This window comes from Colias eurytheme, chromosome 11 (assembly GCF_061535395.1).
Source record: "Colias eurytheme isolate Ceu_HAF_F1 chromosome 11, ilColEury1 Martin Lab GWU primary, whole genome shotgun sequence".
NCBI classification, from domain to species: domain Eukaryota; kingdom Metazoa; phylum Arthropoda; class Insecta; order Lepidoptera; family Pieridae; genus Colias; species Colias eurytheme.
In genome coordinates this window covers 4,989,114-5,009,360 of record NC_142990.1, presented here as the reverse complement: position 1 = coordinate 5,009,360, position 20,247 = coordinate 4,989,114, and the positions used below count along the sequence as shown (strand labels likewise).

General features: G+C 34.3%; 1 protein-coding gene across 1 annotated transcript in view; it reads left to right on the top strand.

Moving 5' to 3' along the window:
* The window catches only part of Stacl (SH3 and cysteine-rich domain-containing protein), a 124,468-nt gene extending 108,477 nt beyond the window's left edge, over positions 1 to 15,991 (top strand). The window contains exons 13-21 of the mRNA XM_090107097.1: positions 2,107 to 2,219; positions 3,910 to 4,077; positions 5,116 to 5,292; positions 5,719 to 5,844; positions 7,678 to 7,806; positions 9,774 to 9,916; positions 10,904 to 11,134; positions 14,909 to 15,085; positions 15,417 to 15,991. Coding sequence (XP_089963223.1) covers positions 2,107 to 2,219; positions 3,910 to 4,077; positions 5,116 to 5,292; positions 5,719 to 5,844; positions 7,678 to 7,806; positions 9,774 to 9,916; positions 10,904 to 11,134; positions 14,909 to 15,052 — 1,231 coding nt within the window. The 3' untranslated portion in view covers positions 15,053 to 15,085; positions 15,417 to 15,991. The remainder of the gene's footprint in view (positions 1 to 2,106; positions 2,220 to 3,909; positions 4,078 to 5,115; positions 5,293 to 5,718; positions 5,845 to 7,677; positions 7,807 to 9,773; positions 9,917 to 10,903; positions 11,135 to 14,908; positions 15,086 to 15,416) is intronic.
* The last annotated feature ends 4,256 nt before the right edge of the window (positions 15,992 to 20,247 follow it).

Here is a 20,247-nt window from a genome sequence, read left to right as displayed (position 1 = left end):
CATGCACTCATGTAGAGTCGGGTCAAAAATTTTGACTGAGGTATAATATTTTCCACCTTGTGCATATAAAAAAAATGTTAGCGTTAGGTCAATAGGCCAGCTATGACGCTACGGGTTATAATTCGATTGAAAACCAGGTCGGTCACCTATTAAGCTCTTGTTCGTGACATAAAAAATATGTTAAAACTTTAAGAGCTCGCCTAAGTCTGTAATTAGATTTAACATTACATTTTGCTTGTACGGCTTCTTAATTCTCCTCTAATATGGGTTGTTCAGTCGCTAATTGTATGTAATACTCGTAATCATGATTGTACTTGTTATGTAACTGTCTTATTAATTTAAATAACACGTATCTACAATAAAGTACGTTAAAATTTGGGGCGTATAGATTTCAATCCTATCATGTGATTAATATTTGATATAGCGTTAAGAGTATTCCATATATGTATTGATAAGAATGCAAACACGAGATTCATGCATATGTATAGAATTACAAAGCCAGTAAAGTTGGCGCTATATTCAAGATCAGTTGGAAACGAGGGCCATCTTTAAAGAAAACATAATGCCGAGAGCTCGCGAGCGTCGACAAGCGCTCAGTAAAATCAGTTTGCAGAATAAGTTAACGAGGTGTAGTGGAAATATTTATTCGCAAATAAATATGCACATAATTTTCAATAGGAATATTCAATAGGTCATAATAAAATACAAGAACACATTTTTAGAATCAGAAGAAATCGCTGGCAATCGTGCAGGTTTGCTCTGAAAGTTATCGTAACAAATACGATAATAAAAGTATTTGTTGTTATTCTTGGTTCCGTTTTATAATTACAACATAATATTCTCTGAATGATATTATATAAAATTCACGTGTATACTCCTCCAATAAATTGCACTGATTCTCATGAAATTTCATGTGCCTATTGGGTAGATCTGTGAATCGGTCAACATCTATTTTTCGTACCCCTAAGATATAAGGCTAAGGCAAAATAACGTATGCCGGGACGGCTTGTTTCAATACAGATTTAACTATTTGTTTCCGTGCCTTATTTCAGTTTAATTTTCATGAAATATTATTACATTGTCGTCATGAAAAACATAACAGTTGATATTTTTATAACTCAATTTATGATTACTTGCTTTCAGTGTAAATAATCATTTATTTTATGCTGATAAGTGATTATTACTCAATTGTTAATTTAACCTGTCATGTTATATTTCACATCAATTAATAACAAACAACATATTTTCATGATCACATTGACCGACGCATCTAACACGACAGGTTAAAAGATTTATATATACGACAGAAATCTCACATATCATGTTCATTTTGATGTTTCTTTCTTCTTGCATCAATAAAGAAAAAATCAAATGTACCACGCGGTGTCTACGGTTATGGCGATGAGGTAAATGTGCCCCGTAGGTGTGCCCGTAACTGACACGATACCACTCCTTTAACCTACTATCGTAACTAACGTAAATCTATAACAGCTTACTGAACACGTAAATTCCTCTACTTGCGCTTATCTCTACTGCTAACTACTGCTTTAAATACGCATGCATTGGCACAATCCCTTTGTACTCACTACACCCTAGACGTAAGGCGTAATAATGCTATGTTAAATATAAGTTCTACATGCCTGATTGCAACTCATTAGAAGACGATAATTAAAAAGATCGATGCGACAATCAAATGGTTCTTGACCTTGATACGATCAATATGTAACGCGTGTCAATGTCTGTGACACTGAAAATAATAGAATGATTAATGATGCGATTGGTAATGTTTGGATTTCAGTGATAACAATGTGTTTACATATGACGTAAACCGTGACCTATTGTTAATGGTGTATCTACCATCTCTCACAATTGTAAAGGGAAAACCTTGAAAAAACGTTTTATATATTTTACTATCCTTTTAATATTATACAATGTTTCCTGAATGATGTTTCCTTTACGAGGATATTAGGTTTCTAAGAAAGAGTTGTATACTTCTATATTTTGTTTATATTGCAAAGTTAGCATGTGCAACTGATCTATACATATTCTTATAACATTGATGAACACGTTACCGTTGCATTATAATATAAACTATCAACTGTTTAGGAGGAATGGAGCCGCCCGCGACATGCGAGGCGGGGACTCGGAAGCGCATAATTTTCAAGAATACACCTACAAGAAAATAACTCCTTGCGATGTTTGCTCACAAGTTCTACGAGGTTAGTATGTTATTATTGTAACTAAACATAAATACAAGTTAATACTGAAGTTAAATACAAAGAATATGTATGTATCTTGTTATATTCTTGGCTACTAACTTATCATGCCTTAGAAATGCGTGTCGGTTAAGTAGGGGTGAAAACACGCTAGATTTATAACAGTACTTCATTAATTATGTAAATCGGTATATACATAGAGAATGTATATCTATACTAATATTATAAAGCTGAAGAGTTTGTTTGTTTGTTTGAACGAGCTAATCTCGGGAACTACTGGTACGATTAAATTCTATCGGTGTTAGATGGCTCATTTATCGAGGAAGGCTATAGGCTATATACCATCACGCTACGACCAACAGGAGAGGAGCCACGGGGGTGAAACCGCGTGGAGCGGCTAGTTATATATAAATCATTAGTCTGTTGCGTGGTTGTAGGTTAATAATAATACGACGAAACTAAACGTTATAAATTATAATACATTTTCGCTGTGAAATATAAATGACAGTTTTATATTGTTTTTTTTGCAACTTAATTTCGTTAATGTATTTGTGACTTTATAAACTTGTACCTACCTATTAGGTTTCTAATAAAATTATTCATAGTATTTTGAATGTAGGTTAGGATTAAGAAACCTAAAAGCTAACGTTTTGTTAATCGAAATGACTCGACAGTTTCGGATAAGGAAATTTCAGCAGTCACCTAAATGTAGAACTTCCAAACTATTTGCATCGTTTGGCCTAAAGATGGTAACGAGTTTTTGTGATATCAATAGAAATCACTTTGTAACTGGTTTCTAGATAACGACAGTCGCTTTTATATTTTAAACCATTAGTTTAAAAGCTCAAATAAAAACACGGATACTTAAGCTATAATTAGATCATCCATTAGACTTAGGCCCTTCGCTCATGGAGCTACTCAAAAATGACTGAACTAATCAGTAATTACGATTACAAACCAGTTACAAATTGTATCTCGCATACAACGCTACTCAAGTTATAAGGTTTCAGTCACTTGTCAATGTTTGCTCGTTCATTTTTATCATAAAAATCAAAGAAACTCGGGAAACCAGTAGCGTGGAGACCGGCACGACGCGTCGCGCGTGATTGGTTGCTAACGCGTTACTCACCAGTTAGTAACTAGTCGCGTCGTGTGCGAATCTCCATAGAACATGTATGGGCTGTGACGCTCAGGCAACTCGTTAGTAATTTGAGTTTGTGACTAGTTCTTTTTGAGTAGCTCCATGAGCGAAGGGCCTTACCGTCGCTTAAGGTTACACGCCATTAATTAATGCTTCTTTTCCGTTAACCTGATTTTATTTCACTGGAAAATAGATAATATTTAAGATAACTGCAAACAGTTGTCACAAAATTTTATCAGTCGTTTTGATTAATTTTGAAATAACAGTAAAAAATATTGGCATACATCTCATACCTACCTTAATTTTGTTACCTACATTTTCAATCAACTAAATTACTAAAGAAAACATAATATCTCAGTAGAAGTATGGACTTTATATAATTTTTCATTGAATGGGTAAAATATACCTAGGTAATTTTAAAATCAATTTATTAATATTTGTAAAAGAAATAAAAAATCAAACCCACCCGAAATTGATTTTATTTATTTTCTTTAAAAATTTCGAATACCTACTCAACTTTTTCCTATATTTTTCTTTTTTTTATTTAAACAGGTCACACTCGACAAGGCCTCCGGTGCCGTATGTGCAAGATGAATGTGCACACAGATTGCATGCCGCAGGTTGGCAAATGCCAAACCAAGTCGAGGCTCCTGCGCCGACAGAAAAGCACTTCCGAAATCGAAGCCCATCGAGTCCAAGATCTTGGATATGATGAAGAAAGTAAGTCGTAGGATATACAGTGTAACACTTTTGTATAAACTATAAGTAATGAAAAATTACAACACTTCAATTCGACGAATTAATTTCAAACATGGCTTTATCTGTGTTTAAATATTCTGTAAATATTTTTCATCTAAATGGTACAGAATTTGTAAAACGAAATATTTGCAATACACCCACGTTTCATTTGTATTCACTTTACAACTTGATTTGAAATCGAAACATATTTATTGAAATTGTAATATTTGTTATTGAATATGGATGCTTTGAACCTTTTATTTCCAGGAATTTAATCCGAATTTAATTTGAGCAGGACATTGGAATGGATAGATTGTTTTACTTTTTAATTTGTTTATTTTACAATGAATAGCGAACACTTCGAACAACTCGACACACTCACAAGCTTGCATATATATACCTACACAACTGCAGAGCTCACGCATTACAAACATTTACATAATATTCGGATGCTATTTGCATTGTCCAGGCTCGGAAGGCAGGTGGCTGAAAGGACCGCGACTTGCCAAGATGTGTTTCAAACGATCAGTCGAGTTTAATGACTATGATAGCTACTATGAGGAGGGTATGCATTGAGTTAGTCAGGAATGATCCCTAGTGCCCGAGCTCATGTGAACTAATACTATTCTAGGGAAGCGTGCCGATCGCCGATCGTAAAACATTCCACAGCAATATTTCACTACTAACATTCCCAACAGATCGCCGGGTGTGCGACATGAACAATTCATGGTCGTTCACAACGATTTAGAATCTTGGACGGATTTTAACAAATATTTGTTTTTCGAAAATCTATAGTAGCAGTGCATTGATTTTAATAATATCATTGATTTGATTGGATTGACTTTAATAATAATCAATACGAAACGAGCACAACAAATTACTAGATACTTAATCAATATTGACAATCAAGAATTATTTTATATTTCGCACCCGGCGAATCACCATAATATAGGGCACATGTCGCGAAGATCGTTAGAGTTTGTAATCGGATTTGATACTAACATGCCGCTCGATGCTTAGAGGAGGAAGTGGATCAGACGTACCAAGTACTGAAGCGCGCCAACGAAATAGCGAAGCCGGGTGGGGGAGGGCCGGTAGTCCGCGTATCGGCCCCAGAAGAGCCTCCGCCGGCGCGCTCCCCGGCGCGCCCCTCCACTGGCTTGGCTGTGGCGCCTCAGCAAATCTCCTCCAGCTCAGGTCTGGCGCCGCACCCGGTCGCGTTCTCGAGCGCGTAACATAACCTCGCGGTGCAAACTTGCGACGAACGTTATGCATGCACGGAACTTTTGGTTGACGAGAACTTGAGCGATGAACGGCAGTCGTGAAAGAGCCTGTTTCGAATCGTGAGAATGCTTGTGCAGTAGTGAGGAAGACAATGTCACTTTATGAATGCGACGTTCGGCAGACGTTTGCACCCGGATCTTACGTTACGCTCTCCTCGTTCGCTTCTCCGCTCGATCGCGTAGGCCGCCGACCGTCGCCCGGCGTCACCGGGCGACGGCCGGCCGGCAGCTTCATTTAACACTCGTTTTCAGTAGTGTCGAACTTTTTGCACGCCTTCCGTAAGTCGCGGGCGCAGGGCGGGGGCGGGGTGCGGTCATACTCAGTGCTGCTTGTCGGTAGGCGCAGCCTCGCGGACCGACGGCGGCATTCGGCGGCGGCTCTTCGCCGGCGTCAAGAGTTTGTCCATGTGGGGATCGAAGTCGCGGCGGGGCTCTCCGCAGCATCGGTCCATATCTCTACCGGAAAGTACGCGCCCACGGCTGCCGTAGCGCAACGCTGTTTCACCGCCTTTGAGCTTTGTCCGTCCCGTCTTCTGGTTCACGGCGCCTCAGTTTATTTGTGCCATTCATTTCGATGTGTTTTGTTTTATTTTTAGTTCGTTTTGCGATGACTGTGTTTAGTTTAGACTTAGGTAAATAGTAACTGTAACCCAAAATATTCATAGCTGCTTGCTGCCATATTCCCGATGTAAAATCCCAAATCGATTGACTATTGTCTATTCCTTATTTGTTCTATTATTTATTTATTTTATTTTATTTTTTTACTTATTTTTTGTTTTGTTTGCAACTTCTCCTTGCAGAATCAGAAGAAACTACAACGCGACCTTTCGGACAACCGTTATGTATCACAAATGAAAACGGCGATCCCCCGCCTTCGATCCTAAAGCCCACGGCCAGCGTTCGCAAGAAAATATGAAGTGTTACAAGTGATCCCATTATAATGAGGTCATTTCAACAATCATACGAGCACCCACCCGGCCTGGGCTTTCCGTAATAGCCATCTCTCGATGTCCTATAACTAGCACCCGAAACGCCCCGCGTTCTGTGATATGTATATTATTATTGTTACAATAAAAAGTGAAAACGATGTAGCCGCTTTATTTTTACTGGAGCCTTCACTAATTGCACATCGAATATCAATACGAGCGTTTATTTCCCTTCGGCCGCAAAGTAAGTGGTGCATGGCTTGGCGGGTGATACATTGGCATGCGTCTTCCGGCAACATGTATATATATCACATGTCGGCTCTATAATCTATGAAGCACTAAATGCAATCTGCTGTTTTCGATTTAATCTATCTGAATCACACTGAACTGTTGTGCCACTAACACACTTCTTATTTCTGAAAATACAAATTTACAGTTTGAGTTTGTTTGTGTTTTTATTTTGTGCTTTCGCTCTACTAACTATTCTTCGGTGCCATCGTAACAGTTTACAGGTTGACAGAGAATAGGTGGACACGTATGCCTAATATTTATTAATAGACTCGATCCTGTTTACTTTGTCCATACAGGTTCGATGAAGAACTCCAAGAGTGCCCAAATGTTAAGGCAAGCAGACCGCACCAGTCCCTTACCTGGTATAAACTGTAACACGTATCTAAACGATCCCTAGTAGATAAATGTTTTGAAAGTATTATTTTTGAGCAGTGATTAATTTTCTTCTCGCCCGAGAACACACTACTGTTGGCGAGTTGCATTTATTGAACATTTAATACATTATGTACATTCGAATCGTCACTGAACATTCATTTGATACCACTGATATGCGTAGATTTTGAAATATCGATAAGGTAGGTTTTCTTGGACAACTTCTTACTTTTTGTCTTGACTTATGTGTATGGTATGACCTGTTAAATAAAATTTTATTCTTATAATTTTGTTGCATTGCTTCGCTTTTGCAGATTATTGTAATTATTAAATGTTGCAACTGATTTAATTTAAGGAAATAACATATTGGAGAACTTTTTGAAAATTAAAGGTAAATAATTACTTTCATTATTTTAAATCACGAACGTAAAATGATTTTCGAAAGGTTCTACTCAATGACAATACATATTTCAATCAATGTTCATAACCAGCCATTACTCGCTAATAACCATTTTCATTTTACTACATTGGGCTGATCAAAGTAACTTGATATATTTTGCAAATTAAATAGACTGCCATGTTTACTCATTAACATTGCCTATCAGTTGACATTTATAAACAAGCAGCTCATATAACTACAATTAAATTGCAAATCACAATAGTGAACGGTAAACTTTAATGCTTTTGCTCATATTGAGTACCTGTTGTAGCGCCACATTCACCGAGACGCCAAAAGTTGAATCTTAGGATGAAGAGCCTTTCTTTGGATTCGCCGGAGTGCGGAGACCTGAGGCGGCGACCTGCTCGAGACCAGCCCTCGCAGGGCAGCAGAGTTCTATGTACGATCCTTTCCAATAAAACGGGTCCAAAAAACTTGACTAACCTTTTTAATATCTTATGCGTCCACGGCCGTAAACATTACCGTCCCCGCTTTGTGTTCTCGATCACGTTCAGAACTTTCAACTGGATGTACACGATTAAAATTCTTGTAGAAGTTACGGTCTTGGATCCAAAAGACATTTAATTGCTTGCGACACATTCTTGCAAACTTTCAAAATTGTTTAGCTAACAAACACTAATAATAAATATTTAACTTTACTATGCACATCTCAATACAATTTTACACTGAAGGAATGAAAATTGAAAACTTCCTATTATTTTCGAAATTGCAACTATAATTTACTAGTATTTATCGCAACATGACGCTGGCATCGTTTCAGTGCTCCTCTAAACCTATTTTATGTGGAACATTATTCGAGGAATTGCACGAACAATGAACTCTACATAGTATACTTTAATCACGCACAGTCTAAACGCTAATGAATGAAGTGGATTAATTTAAAACTCAAGTCGGTTTTTTGGACACCAATATTTTCTTTATTCCGATGCGATGTCGTGTTAGCACAATCGATGTCAATCCTAAAAGATTTCCCTCCGGCTTAGCTTGTGTATGTAACATAGGATATCTACTGTTTTATTTTCCTGTCTAGCCAATCTAAATGTGGTGTGCTTTCGACGTGGTATATGACTAAAATCCTTTTTGGTGTTCTCGTTAACTTTTATCATATGGTAACGTAATACGCAAAGCGTGTTTGGAATCCTGCAATGCGACAACGGTTGTAAGTTTTATCCTGTTTAACTGAAAATTCATTTCTTATGCATGGTTTAATTTATGTTTATTTCTTTTTTAGATAATCACAAAGAGAATTGCATGAGATATGGTTCCTTGAGAATAAGCAACAACACTGTATATAATTATTCGCAATCATGTACGTTTCATTCTTGTAGTTGGCTTATCGATTTGAAATGCGATATTATTTCTTCTTTTAAATGCCTAATAATTGCCACCTTCCCAACAAAAATAATTACTATTTATGAAATGATTCGCATTTCATTTCGGCAAATACTTTAATGCAATGTTCGTTTCAATAATTGACCTCTAAAATAAAAGTAAAGGTCAGAATTTATTATAGTAACAGTACAATTCATTGGAAATTAATTAGTGACTTTATCAATATATTGATACGAAACATTGTTTGCTGAATGCTCAATCTATAGATAAGTAATTGTAACAAGTTTTATTGCGATCATAATAGCGATGGCTCTTTAAAAGCTTTATTAAACTAATACAAATATTGGCCCTTCAATTTAAATAACAAGGAATCTAAGAAGATTCAAAATGCTTTTTATATTTTTATTTTCCCAAATATATAATGAAGGAGGCTAAATAATTCAGCCTTAATGGTTATGTACTTTAAAGTAATTGGGTTGTAATAATTAACGACGTGGACTAATAAAAGTTCTTAAAAACATTTAACTTGTTCAGTTCAATCGATGCCCTTGCTGGTGTCTAGATTGTGACTATTGGCGTAAGTACGTAGACCTTTGACTTGCGCAGTATACACTTTAGAGAATAACAATTTTGTATGAAGGGAAAATTGATATAACACTGAAATATAAGATTAACAATATTATTGTAAATGAAATGAAGAAGAAATTCCACACAGAGACAATTAATGTTATAGTAAAATAACATATATATATAGAATTAATCCCTTCATAATTCAGAAGAATGCTTAGAGCATTCGTATCCTTCTCTTTGCTCTTTCTTGATAATGTCCCTGATAGCCTTTTTGACGTATTTTAACGTTATTTGTCTTTTTAATTGGCTGGTAAGCTCTACAAGAATTACAGGAAGCTATAAACACGGTCCTTAATCGTGTAAAACAGATACACAGCCTAATTTGAAATCTTGTGGAGTCAAATAATGTCTCATTTTTCTTTAAACTATACAATTTACATATAGCTCCATCATCGCCGGTGCATAGCCGACGTCTCCTCAGTACTCGTGGTATTCGGATGAGCAGCGTGGAACTGCCAGACGAGCCAGACAAGAGTCTGTCCTCGAACAGTGCAAGTCCATGCCCGTCGCCTGTCAAGCAGCCCACGGTTTGTAATCAGCTTTTAAAACTATCTTCTGGTAATTGTAGTGAAAAATTAAATTATACGTAAGTCTGTGTGAGATTTTCAGATAGGTTTATCCTGTAGAAGGTTTTAACGTATTTTTTCATGACAATATGATGATAACAGCGAGAGCCCATGCCCTTCGCCCGTCAAATAGCCCACGGTTTGTATTCATTGTGGCCACGTTATTAGTACCTTTGTAAAAAATGTATTGTACCTAGAGTTCGGTTTCCCAACAGGTTTATTTAGGACAGCAAAAGAAATTTAGGAAAGCACTTTTTTGCCTGTCAAGCAGCCCACGTCTTATATTTATGGCGTAATTGGGATCTTGAAGCAGCTTTTGCAACTATATGGCAGTTTTCAGATAGAATTAACTGAGTGATGTTGCCGTGTTATAATTATTTTTTAATAATACATAATTAGTTACTGAGATAACAGTGCGAGCCCGTGCCCTTCGCCCGTCAAGCAGCCGATGGTTTGTATTCATTATAGCGGTAATTGGAAAACTTGATCGCAACTAAGTATGTGAGTTACGTTTTCAGACAGGTTTAGTTAGCTGATGTTAGATTTTAATTTTAACTGAAAGTTTATTGGGATCCTTGTCTTATTGTATAACAAATGGAACACACATACATATATTATGACGTTCATCGAGTCAGTTATAACTATTGTATTTGATTCATACTCAAGCATTTCGTAAACTACACAATGTAAGCTTACAAAATGCTTGTTACTTACTTATTTAATAAATAAATAAGCTTTTAATTAATGAGTTAAAACACCATTACATTCATTTCTTGAAAGCAACTCACTTTCGAAGTGCGTGCAGAGACCAAATTAAACTACGAATCAATGAAGTTTACGTCACAAATGAAGTGTAGTACCCAATCATTTTTCATATTTACGGAAAACGCGATAAACGTTACGAACAACAACAATGTCAGTTACTACTAAATTACTATTCCTTTTTAGAAACATCAGCGTCTCCTCCCCACAAATCTATATGTTATTCTCTACAACTTCAAGTCGCGTCATGCTGATGAACTCGATCTGAAAGCTGGATACAAAGTGACGGTCATTGATACCTCTGACCCCGATTGGTGGAAGGGAAAGTGTTTGGGAAAAGTGGGATACTTTCCGTCTAAGTACTGCACTAAACTGCAAGCTGGGGAACGGCCATTGCAAGTCACACATAACCTACAGGTAAGTGATGATCCTATTACATACTATAGGTACACACTACATAGAGCAGTAATTCTTCTGTACATGTGTTTGTCACTGTATCTAAACAGAACCCATTTGAATGAATTTTTATGTGTCTTCAGATAGATTCAAATGGTTGAGAGTTACAATACAATTTTCGAACGCGAGTGAAACCACAGACAAATTTCCTATAGACTAGAATATAAAGCAAGTTTAGTATTAGCTCGGTATCGAGTTTTTTGCTATTCTTCCACGTAGAAACGGCCTTCAGTGGCGATGGTAGTATTAAATATATTATTTTTACAAACACGTGTAAATGTTTTCATGAATACAAAAGTTTTTATTTGATGATGATTGGCATATATTATGGTAAGGGATAAAGGAAATTCACAACTTAATTTAGAGTCATAAGGGATGGCTAGAAAGCTTTCTGAAAGGTTAACCAAAGGATAGTACAGCCTACAGGATATCACTTTGATTGTTTGGGATTATTTAAGTTGATACGAGATTTGTAATCACATGAGACACTGAATAATTTTATCGATAATATGTGGCTTTATTTCACAATATAGAGTACTTTTATTTTGAAAGAACTTACTTACAGACAACATGTAGGTAACATATTGTAACCAAGGATTAATATTATTTTCTTGATGAATGTTTTAAATAACTTTCAATACCTGGGGAAGATTTCTTTCAATTATTGCAGATACTTAAAAAATGTAAGTTCCTAGTTCCTACTCTCTAATTATTGTTATTATTTTCATTCTGATTATTTTAAAACGAAAGCTGTATAATAATTATAATTGTACCTATTTGTAAAATTAAATAAACGATACAATCCCACATCATTTACATTTTATATTTTAAATAAATCATAACAAACAACGGTTTTTTAGAGATGCATACAAAATCTTATTACTTCGCCAAATCCAATTAGAGGATGAAGAAGACTTGATCTCGATTCCGGCAAAATTGATTCTCGACAACTGCGGCAAACTGCGGTGAATAATACATAATAGTAAATATATTTACCATTCGGCCTTTTAAAATTATGATGAGAAGTTGAAGCAATAAGACTTTTTCCTCGTCATCAACATTACCTAAGATATTTCATATCTTTATAAAATAATATATTTATATCTATAAAGTATTCCAAGGCCTAATAATTATTTATCACACTTTACGCCGCGGCCGCCGTAAATGTTTCAGAATATTTTATGTCAAATAAATACTCATAATGCTGGCCATTCACCATACTTTCTATCGTCCAATCGGCATGACGCTGCAGCTTGATCCAATCTGCAGTTTGTCCATAGAGACCACACACACAACGTTTGAATTGTCCTCGGCAGCAACGTTCAGTTGAAGCCATGGCATCACCGGTGACAGACGACGATGTTTTAGCCGTTTTGGGCGTTTTATTCGTAAAAATGAAACAAAAAAAGGATTATATGCCGGGAAGATTGTTGTTATATATAAATGTACGTATTTAATGAGAAGTACCCAATGTGTTAAGTAATCTGTTACTTCATCTATCTCCCAAACAAATCTTATTCAAATCCGTAACCGTTGACATCTAAACATCCATATACTTTCATATTTATCGACCAAGCGAGCGAAGCGCCTATGCTTCAGCTTGGACGAAAAATGACCAGAAAATTGACCAGACTGAAGTGACAATCGTATACCGCCATACACGGTCCAATCAACATGATCCAATCGCCATGATCAAGCCAAAAGAATCGAAATTCGATTGTTCCGTCAAGTATAACTATCATGCCAAATAATGCCAATCCACTCCCACACATGGTCAGTTCTAACTGATCCAATCGGTAGCGTCATGCCGAATGGACGATAGGAAGTATGGTGTATGGCCAGCATAAGACGGGCGTGAAGCCTTCATTTTAATTGTTTTTATGGATAGTGTTTTTCTTTTCTTTTAAACATAATCAACATTAAAATATATTGAAACATATCATCAATAAATTAAAAACATTCATCATAACGAATGTTGTGTATCTGTTTTGATATTTTTGAAAGCACCTACTTAATATGCATATAAGTATGTAGATACAATCACGAGTATTCATTTTGTATCGAACTTTTCAGTTTGTTGTCGATAGTTGGTAGTTCTCAAGGTCAATAACACAGTTACTGTTCTTAGAAAGAAATGAATAAAAAACTAAAGCAATTCCAAGCAATGGTGACTCAATACCTTAGCTCAATACTCAATATGTCATCGAAAATAAATCCGTGGAATAAAAAATTATATCCGTTTGTTTTCTATAACTTTGTGAAGAATTTTCCACCCTTATCTAAAGCTTTCCATTGTATTAAGATAATATTTTACCTAAACGAGCTTATCCAATATAAAATAATAATAATATGAAATACTTTGGCAGCAATAAGACATTTTGTTTTCGCTTTTTTTTTTCTAGTACATATTGCATTTGAATTGTGTGTGTTTTTAATTAAATTTTAACTCTCTTTCATGTAATAATGGAAGGCTATCGATTCTTGGCGTATGTCTATTTAATTTAAAATTTAAAAAAAATTCGATCGAGGCGGGATACGAACCCGCGTCTTTCACGCCAATCCGGGGCAGATCTCGGATATCGAATTTTTCTATATTAGCATTTGAATGTCATATAAAACCAAAAATATAAAATGATTTTATTTTTTATTACGTCGATCTTAAACTACAACAGTTTAAGAAGCTACAAAAACATGAAATAAGTAATTCATAGTTACTAAAAAACAAGAACTGAACTGAACGGGAAAGATTTGACTGTATTTATAATGACATGATAGTAAAAGCTCTACCTACATCGAAACTTTTATGTTAATCATTTCATCTCATCATTTCATCAAAATGTCACTTTCCTCTTGACAGCAATAGTAGCAATAGGATGGATTTACATTCACATCAAAGTATGACATGTTTACAATATGTTATCATATACTGAACATCTAGGAGATTTGGTAATTTCCTCGCCAATATATGAGAAAAACCTTTACAATAGTGTAACTCTTGATATTATATTTATATTATGTATTTTATACAATTGTTACGTAGTTAGGCGTTGCCTCGTAAGTGTTAGAGTATTGCTTTCACGTATCACAATTTGCGATGCGTGATATATCGTTTTCCTTTTGCAAATCATATTTATCCAATATGTTATGTTATTTATTGTTATCGCGAGAACTTAATACTGAAAAAGTTGAAATTCAGGAGCTGAATGAGTTACTATGAACTGATCAAATTAATACCATACACATGTTGATATATTTTTTTTTTCATACATGTTTGCATGTTTGTAATTCTTTCACAAAAAAAAACTACGTCTTAACGGATTTGGATGAAACTTTACAATAATAATTTTATTTTATTCGTAGGTATATATTTTATAAATTTCGTTTTATTCCTGTTCATTCTTTTTACAATAGTCCTACATCGGCCGCGGTCTGCCCAGGGTTGTATCTCTATAGTGCAGTCAATCATGTGCAGGCTGCGGCTTGTGTCCCACAACACATTAAAATTTTCTAAAGGGCCTCTGCGTGTTGGACCTGTGTCCCCACGTAAGCCTTCCAAAGGGCCGGGTATCTTCCTTATAGCGCAGCGGTACCCGAGTATTATGGAGAGAGACAAAATAAAGGTTATATTTCAGAATAACATATTATCATGCTATAGAAGTACATATTTGATTTTGAATAACGTTCGCAGGTGAAACAGCGCTGCAGAGGTAGTGAATCAGTAATGTATTATTGCAGGTATCTGACGGTGATAATGGCCTGATGCTGCTGCGTGATCAGATCGTGATCCAAGTCGGTGATGAAGTTGACGGCATGGTGATGATCCGCTCTGGTGATAACCGCCAGGGAGTGTGCCCGGTGAAGTTTCTACAGGAAGTGTGACGCTTTAAACTGCCGAACTTCAGCGCTTTCCGAGTAAGTACATTTTTAAGTAGTTTTCTTTTTAAACAATGCGCTTATTAGTTCACTTTGAAGTGGAGGGAGAAGTATTCTTACTATTTTTGTTATGGGGATCCTAAAATAGAAAATACTTAGTATGAATATATTATTCTCATGCAATACTATGTTCCTAATACATATGAAAAAAATTAAATGAAAACAAGATCCCACACTTCTGTTTTTTTTTTCTAAAAAGTACATTTGCATAAATCGCAGTTGCAGTGCAGTATACCTACTTATTTTAATTCAACAAAAAAAAACTACTGCCATAATTCATATAACAACATAATGAATATTACTTCCACAGCGACGCAGCTCACTCTCAAACGAACCCCGATCATACTTACGTCCGCAGCCATCACACAGTGCCCCAGTGACCCCTTCTGATAGCGACCCACAATGGCCATACGCAGACCAAGAAGCACATTCTAGCAAAGCAAGATACGAAGCCTCCGTAGAAGGGGTCTGGTGGTGGAAACGTCCGCTTGGTGTCCGCAGATCAACTTGCAGACGATGTGGAGCATCTTCTTCATCGCGGCCGCTACAAATGACCCCCTGTGTACCGCAAGACGGCTATGACAGACGACCCACTTCGGACGAACGCCCGCTGAATATCCGACAATTGTACCTCTAATGTTCCAGTTTTATTTATTTGAATGTCTGAGTCAATACGAAAACTTCCGCAGCTGTCCGCAGGTCCACATGCAGACGATATGGAGCTTCATCGAGGCAATTACAAATGCTCCCCAGTTAATCTTCCAGTTTCGTAAATAAACCCTCGTTAGGCCCCTGAAAATGATCCCCTATGTAAGATAATGTCTTAGATAGACGAATGACTTCCTATAAACGCCCGCTTCATATTCGACAATTATACCTCTTATCTTCCAGTTTTATTTGTGTAAATGTTATGTAATAAACTTTGATTTTTTTTTTTCATTTGCGTGAGTTATGTTCTTGCTTATTTGGCTGTGTCAAATGTTTGAGAATGATATGCTCCTGATTTACTCTATGTATGTTTTAATTCCCTTTTTGTTACACGGCCTATGATTTTGAAAATCAGTCCTTCCAAGCTTAGAATTTATTTCGAAATGAATTTAGTATCTAATTATAAATTTACTTATTACGATGTCTTTATACAGATGTATTAATTAAATTATAACGTGCTAATTAATATATAACATATCAATTTTTCTTGTATGTGTATATTTATATACAAAACCGATCGGATGTTTTATTTATTTGTATTTTGCTGTTGTATTGTATATGATAAGACTTAAATAAACTTAGTTTTGCAAAACGAACCTAATTGATTTGCTATACATATTAATCACTTTCAGTAGGTTCTTGAAAATGATACGTAGCTAAGTGTGTTTGGTATATAGGTTCGTATATCGGGCCTACACTAGTCAGATAAGTAACTATTTATTAGTACCATAGCTTAGAATTCAGTCTGCATTAAAAATGATTCAACCACGATGCATTTACTTCAGTTAACTTTGTGTAAAAGTAAGGAATATAATATTATCCTGCGATTACTAACATAATTGTGAGATAATATTTAGGTAGTACCCCGTAGGATCACCAAAACATCATTGTAGGTAAAATCAGTATAGAATATAAATAAATGTGAAATTATCAAAGTAGATTATATAAATAAATCGTAGAGAATATAAAAAAATAATAATTTGTAGGTATAGATACATAGATATTTAACACTTTCGGAGATTACATAAAAATATATTCATTATAAAACTATGAAATAAAAGCACAAAATTAATAAAATTCATTAGCAACAACTACGAGTTAGTTTGGTGACAAAAATACATATATATATTTTGACCGTTTTATTTGACCAAAATTGTTATAAAAAATTATGTTTATCCTAAAATTAATTATATTTATACAATATAGTTACCTTATCATACGAGTAAAATAATCGATAAAATAATAGTGATTAAAAAATATTATATTTAAATCCATGCCTTATATATAGACGAATTTGAATTGTACTTTAAATTATATTTTGTTTCATAATTCTACTTTTTCTACCCATTATTTTGTATCTATTGTGGTGAAATAATGTATAATATAAATGCTTGGAAACTGCGGTGCTTTTTGATGGTATATACCTATATTGGGTTTGCAAAACGCGATGCATGCAAGTTCTATAACTTTGCAAAACCTTTGTTATGGAATACTCAGGGAATTCGACATTTTACCTCTTTTCTCGTTTCATAATGTTACTTTTACACGTTTGAGCCGTCCCCTAAAAGTTTTAAATAATGCGAATATGATTATAAATTATCAAAATTGTTATTAATCCGTGATCCCACGTAAGTTGTAAGGAATAAGTACGTTAATATACATAGGTTTAGCTGACAACTAATAAGAGGAATAGTATGTGCAATTTCTAATTTATATCTTATTTATTATTTGTTTAAAAAAACATCTGGTAATACATTGTTGCTATCATGTGATTATGATCGAAAAATATGAAAATTTTTACTTTTGTTTATGTTTTAGAAGTACCGTAATTAAAATTAATATGGTAGACACATGGTAGACACGATTTTTGTGAGATCTGACCATTATTTTCTATATTATAGCTACAATGTTACTCGTGTTTTTATTTTGTTATTAGTTGAACAGCAGAAGAAACTAGGTATAGGTACCTACTTCAATATCTAGATATATGTATACTAAATCGTTTCGATATAAACATAGAAAGAAAAAATGTTTTAAAAAGGTGCTCAGTGTCAGGCTTCTGTAATATTTTTCTAAATAGGTAAATCATTTTTTAACTTTTTTTTCATAATGTAACTAACCTTCGCTTACTATGCAATTGAAAAATCGAATATTTTTTAATTTAATTGTGAGATTTACTACATAGAATCATGAATAAATATATTATATTCATAATTAATTTCCAATTAGCTTTAGCAGAAATATATTTTTTTTTTCAAAACATGACTTCAAAATTAGTAATGAAAATTGTTTGTTTTACATGAAGTAGATTATATTAGAGTTAATTAATTAAACCATAACGATTTGTAATAGTTTAATTGATAAGATATTATATAAAAATGATACGTATACAATATACACCGTAAATTATTATCTATTAATTGATGTTAATTATGTTTAAAACCTATTATAATATATTGTATTGCGTTACACGCACATAATATTAGATGTTCTTCACAGTAATATAGTATAATAGTATACATATAATATAAATTCTAGGCCATTTTAATGGCACACGTTGTAATTTTTTTTTTATTCTATAGTCTATGGATAAGTTAACTATTGTTTATTGTTATCTGTGCTCATTATAATATGTTCCTTTTTTAAACATATTGATCTCACTATAACATCATGATGTTATAGATAATATAGGACCTAAAAAGAACCAAATAAAAAAATATATTTAATGTATGAATTAGATTGTAGGGATGTGTCCCAATTAACGATCCCGAAAGTGAGATGTTTAGTGGTAAGTTATATGGATATATTATATATACTTGTGATGTATGTGTATAGCATTGCGAATTCACGAAAACGGTAGGCTAATGTGATAGAATAATGTGTATATTTGTATACAAAATTTTCTGTCGCGCAATGAGTAAAGCAAGCAGATGGGACCCGCTTCGTGAGTTTTACGTACTATACTAGAATCAAGCTTGTTTGGCGTGATAGGAAATACAAGTACTTACATAGTTTGATAACCATAGTAAAAGAGCAAGAAAAATATTACTTTAAGCTTTTTCCACGAAATATTTCACGATTTTAGTGCTTTTTAATGAAATCTGTTTTTTTTTTATTTAAGTAGGTAGGTAGTTACCTAAAGACTTACCGAAATATACCTGCTTATAAAAAATTTTTATTGTTAAGCAATTTGTTAAGTAAATGCTCTTTTGCTGTGGTGATAAAATATAAATACGTACATATTAGCCAGTTATGCAGCTATTTTTTTCATACAAAACTATATATTATAAATTTTATAGTTTTTGTGAGCCATCAAAATTTTTATTGTAAGTAACTGTTTTATATTGTGTTTCATGTATTTATTTAATTCCCGATGTTAATAGATAACTAATGTATTAGAATAAATAAATTAAATGTGTCGAACAAAGTTTTTTCATTTCTAAATAAGTGATTAGAATTTAGAAATTGATATGTAATTTATAGATGTATTAATAATTTTTATCTTTAGTTGCAAAACCAATAAAACATAGTAATTATGCAACTTTAATCATTTAAAATATTTTTTTTTACATAATATCCTACTATTAATTATTCTTTCTTTCTTAACGAACGTTTGTGGGAAAATATGTTTTTTTGTTTCTTTCGTGTGCAAAAAAAAGTCTTTCTGTCTTTCGTCTTTCAAGAAAAATCGGCTTAGGGTGGGGCAAAAATATAAAATAATATGTAACTAGCAACTATACCTGAGGTAGGTATTATTCCGGTTAATTTCGAGGCGGAAATCTAGTCTGTAATAATTTTTTTTAAGTTTGTCTGCAGTCTGTCATGACTCCTTTTCTCAGGAACGCGTGGACTGTGGTTAATCCACAGACAAATCCCGGTGAAGTACACTTGTGCTTTTTAATCGCGATTTCTCTATTTTTTTTATATGAAAAGTACTAGAAAACTTTAGAAATAATTAAACCTCATTAAATTTCCTACTATACAGGGTGTCCCAAAAAGTAGTGATGAACAGAAGCTGGGAGGTAGAAGACCTAGAGGGTTATCCGAATCAGCCCCATGTATGTCATGCGATTTTTCGTATTTTCGGAGTTATGACGTTTTTTTCAATTTTTCACCTATCGCCTAGTACTATAAATATATATATAATTTTTTTTTATACCACGGTAGGTTAGAGTGAAATCTATTTCACTCTAACCTACCGTGGTATAAAAAAAATTAAATAAATCATTCTATAGAATGATTTATTTAAGAGCTGAGAGACGATTTGTATTTGGTCACGTAGTAACCACATTGTGACACCATCACAGATGCGCAAAATTTTACACCTGCCACTGTGTGGTTGCTCCACTGACGAGAGGCTAGCTTCTAGCACAGACTACTTCTAGGTAAGCGCGTTCCATCTTGTGGTCAAGCGCTTCCCTATTCCCAATAAA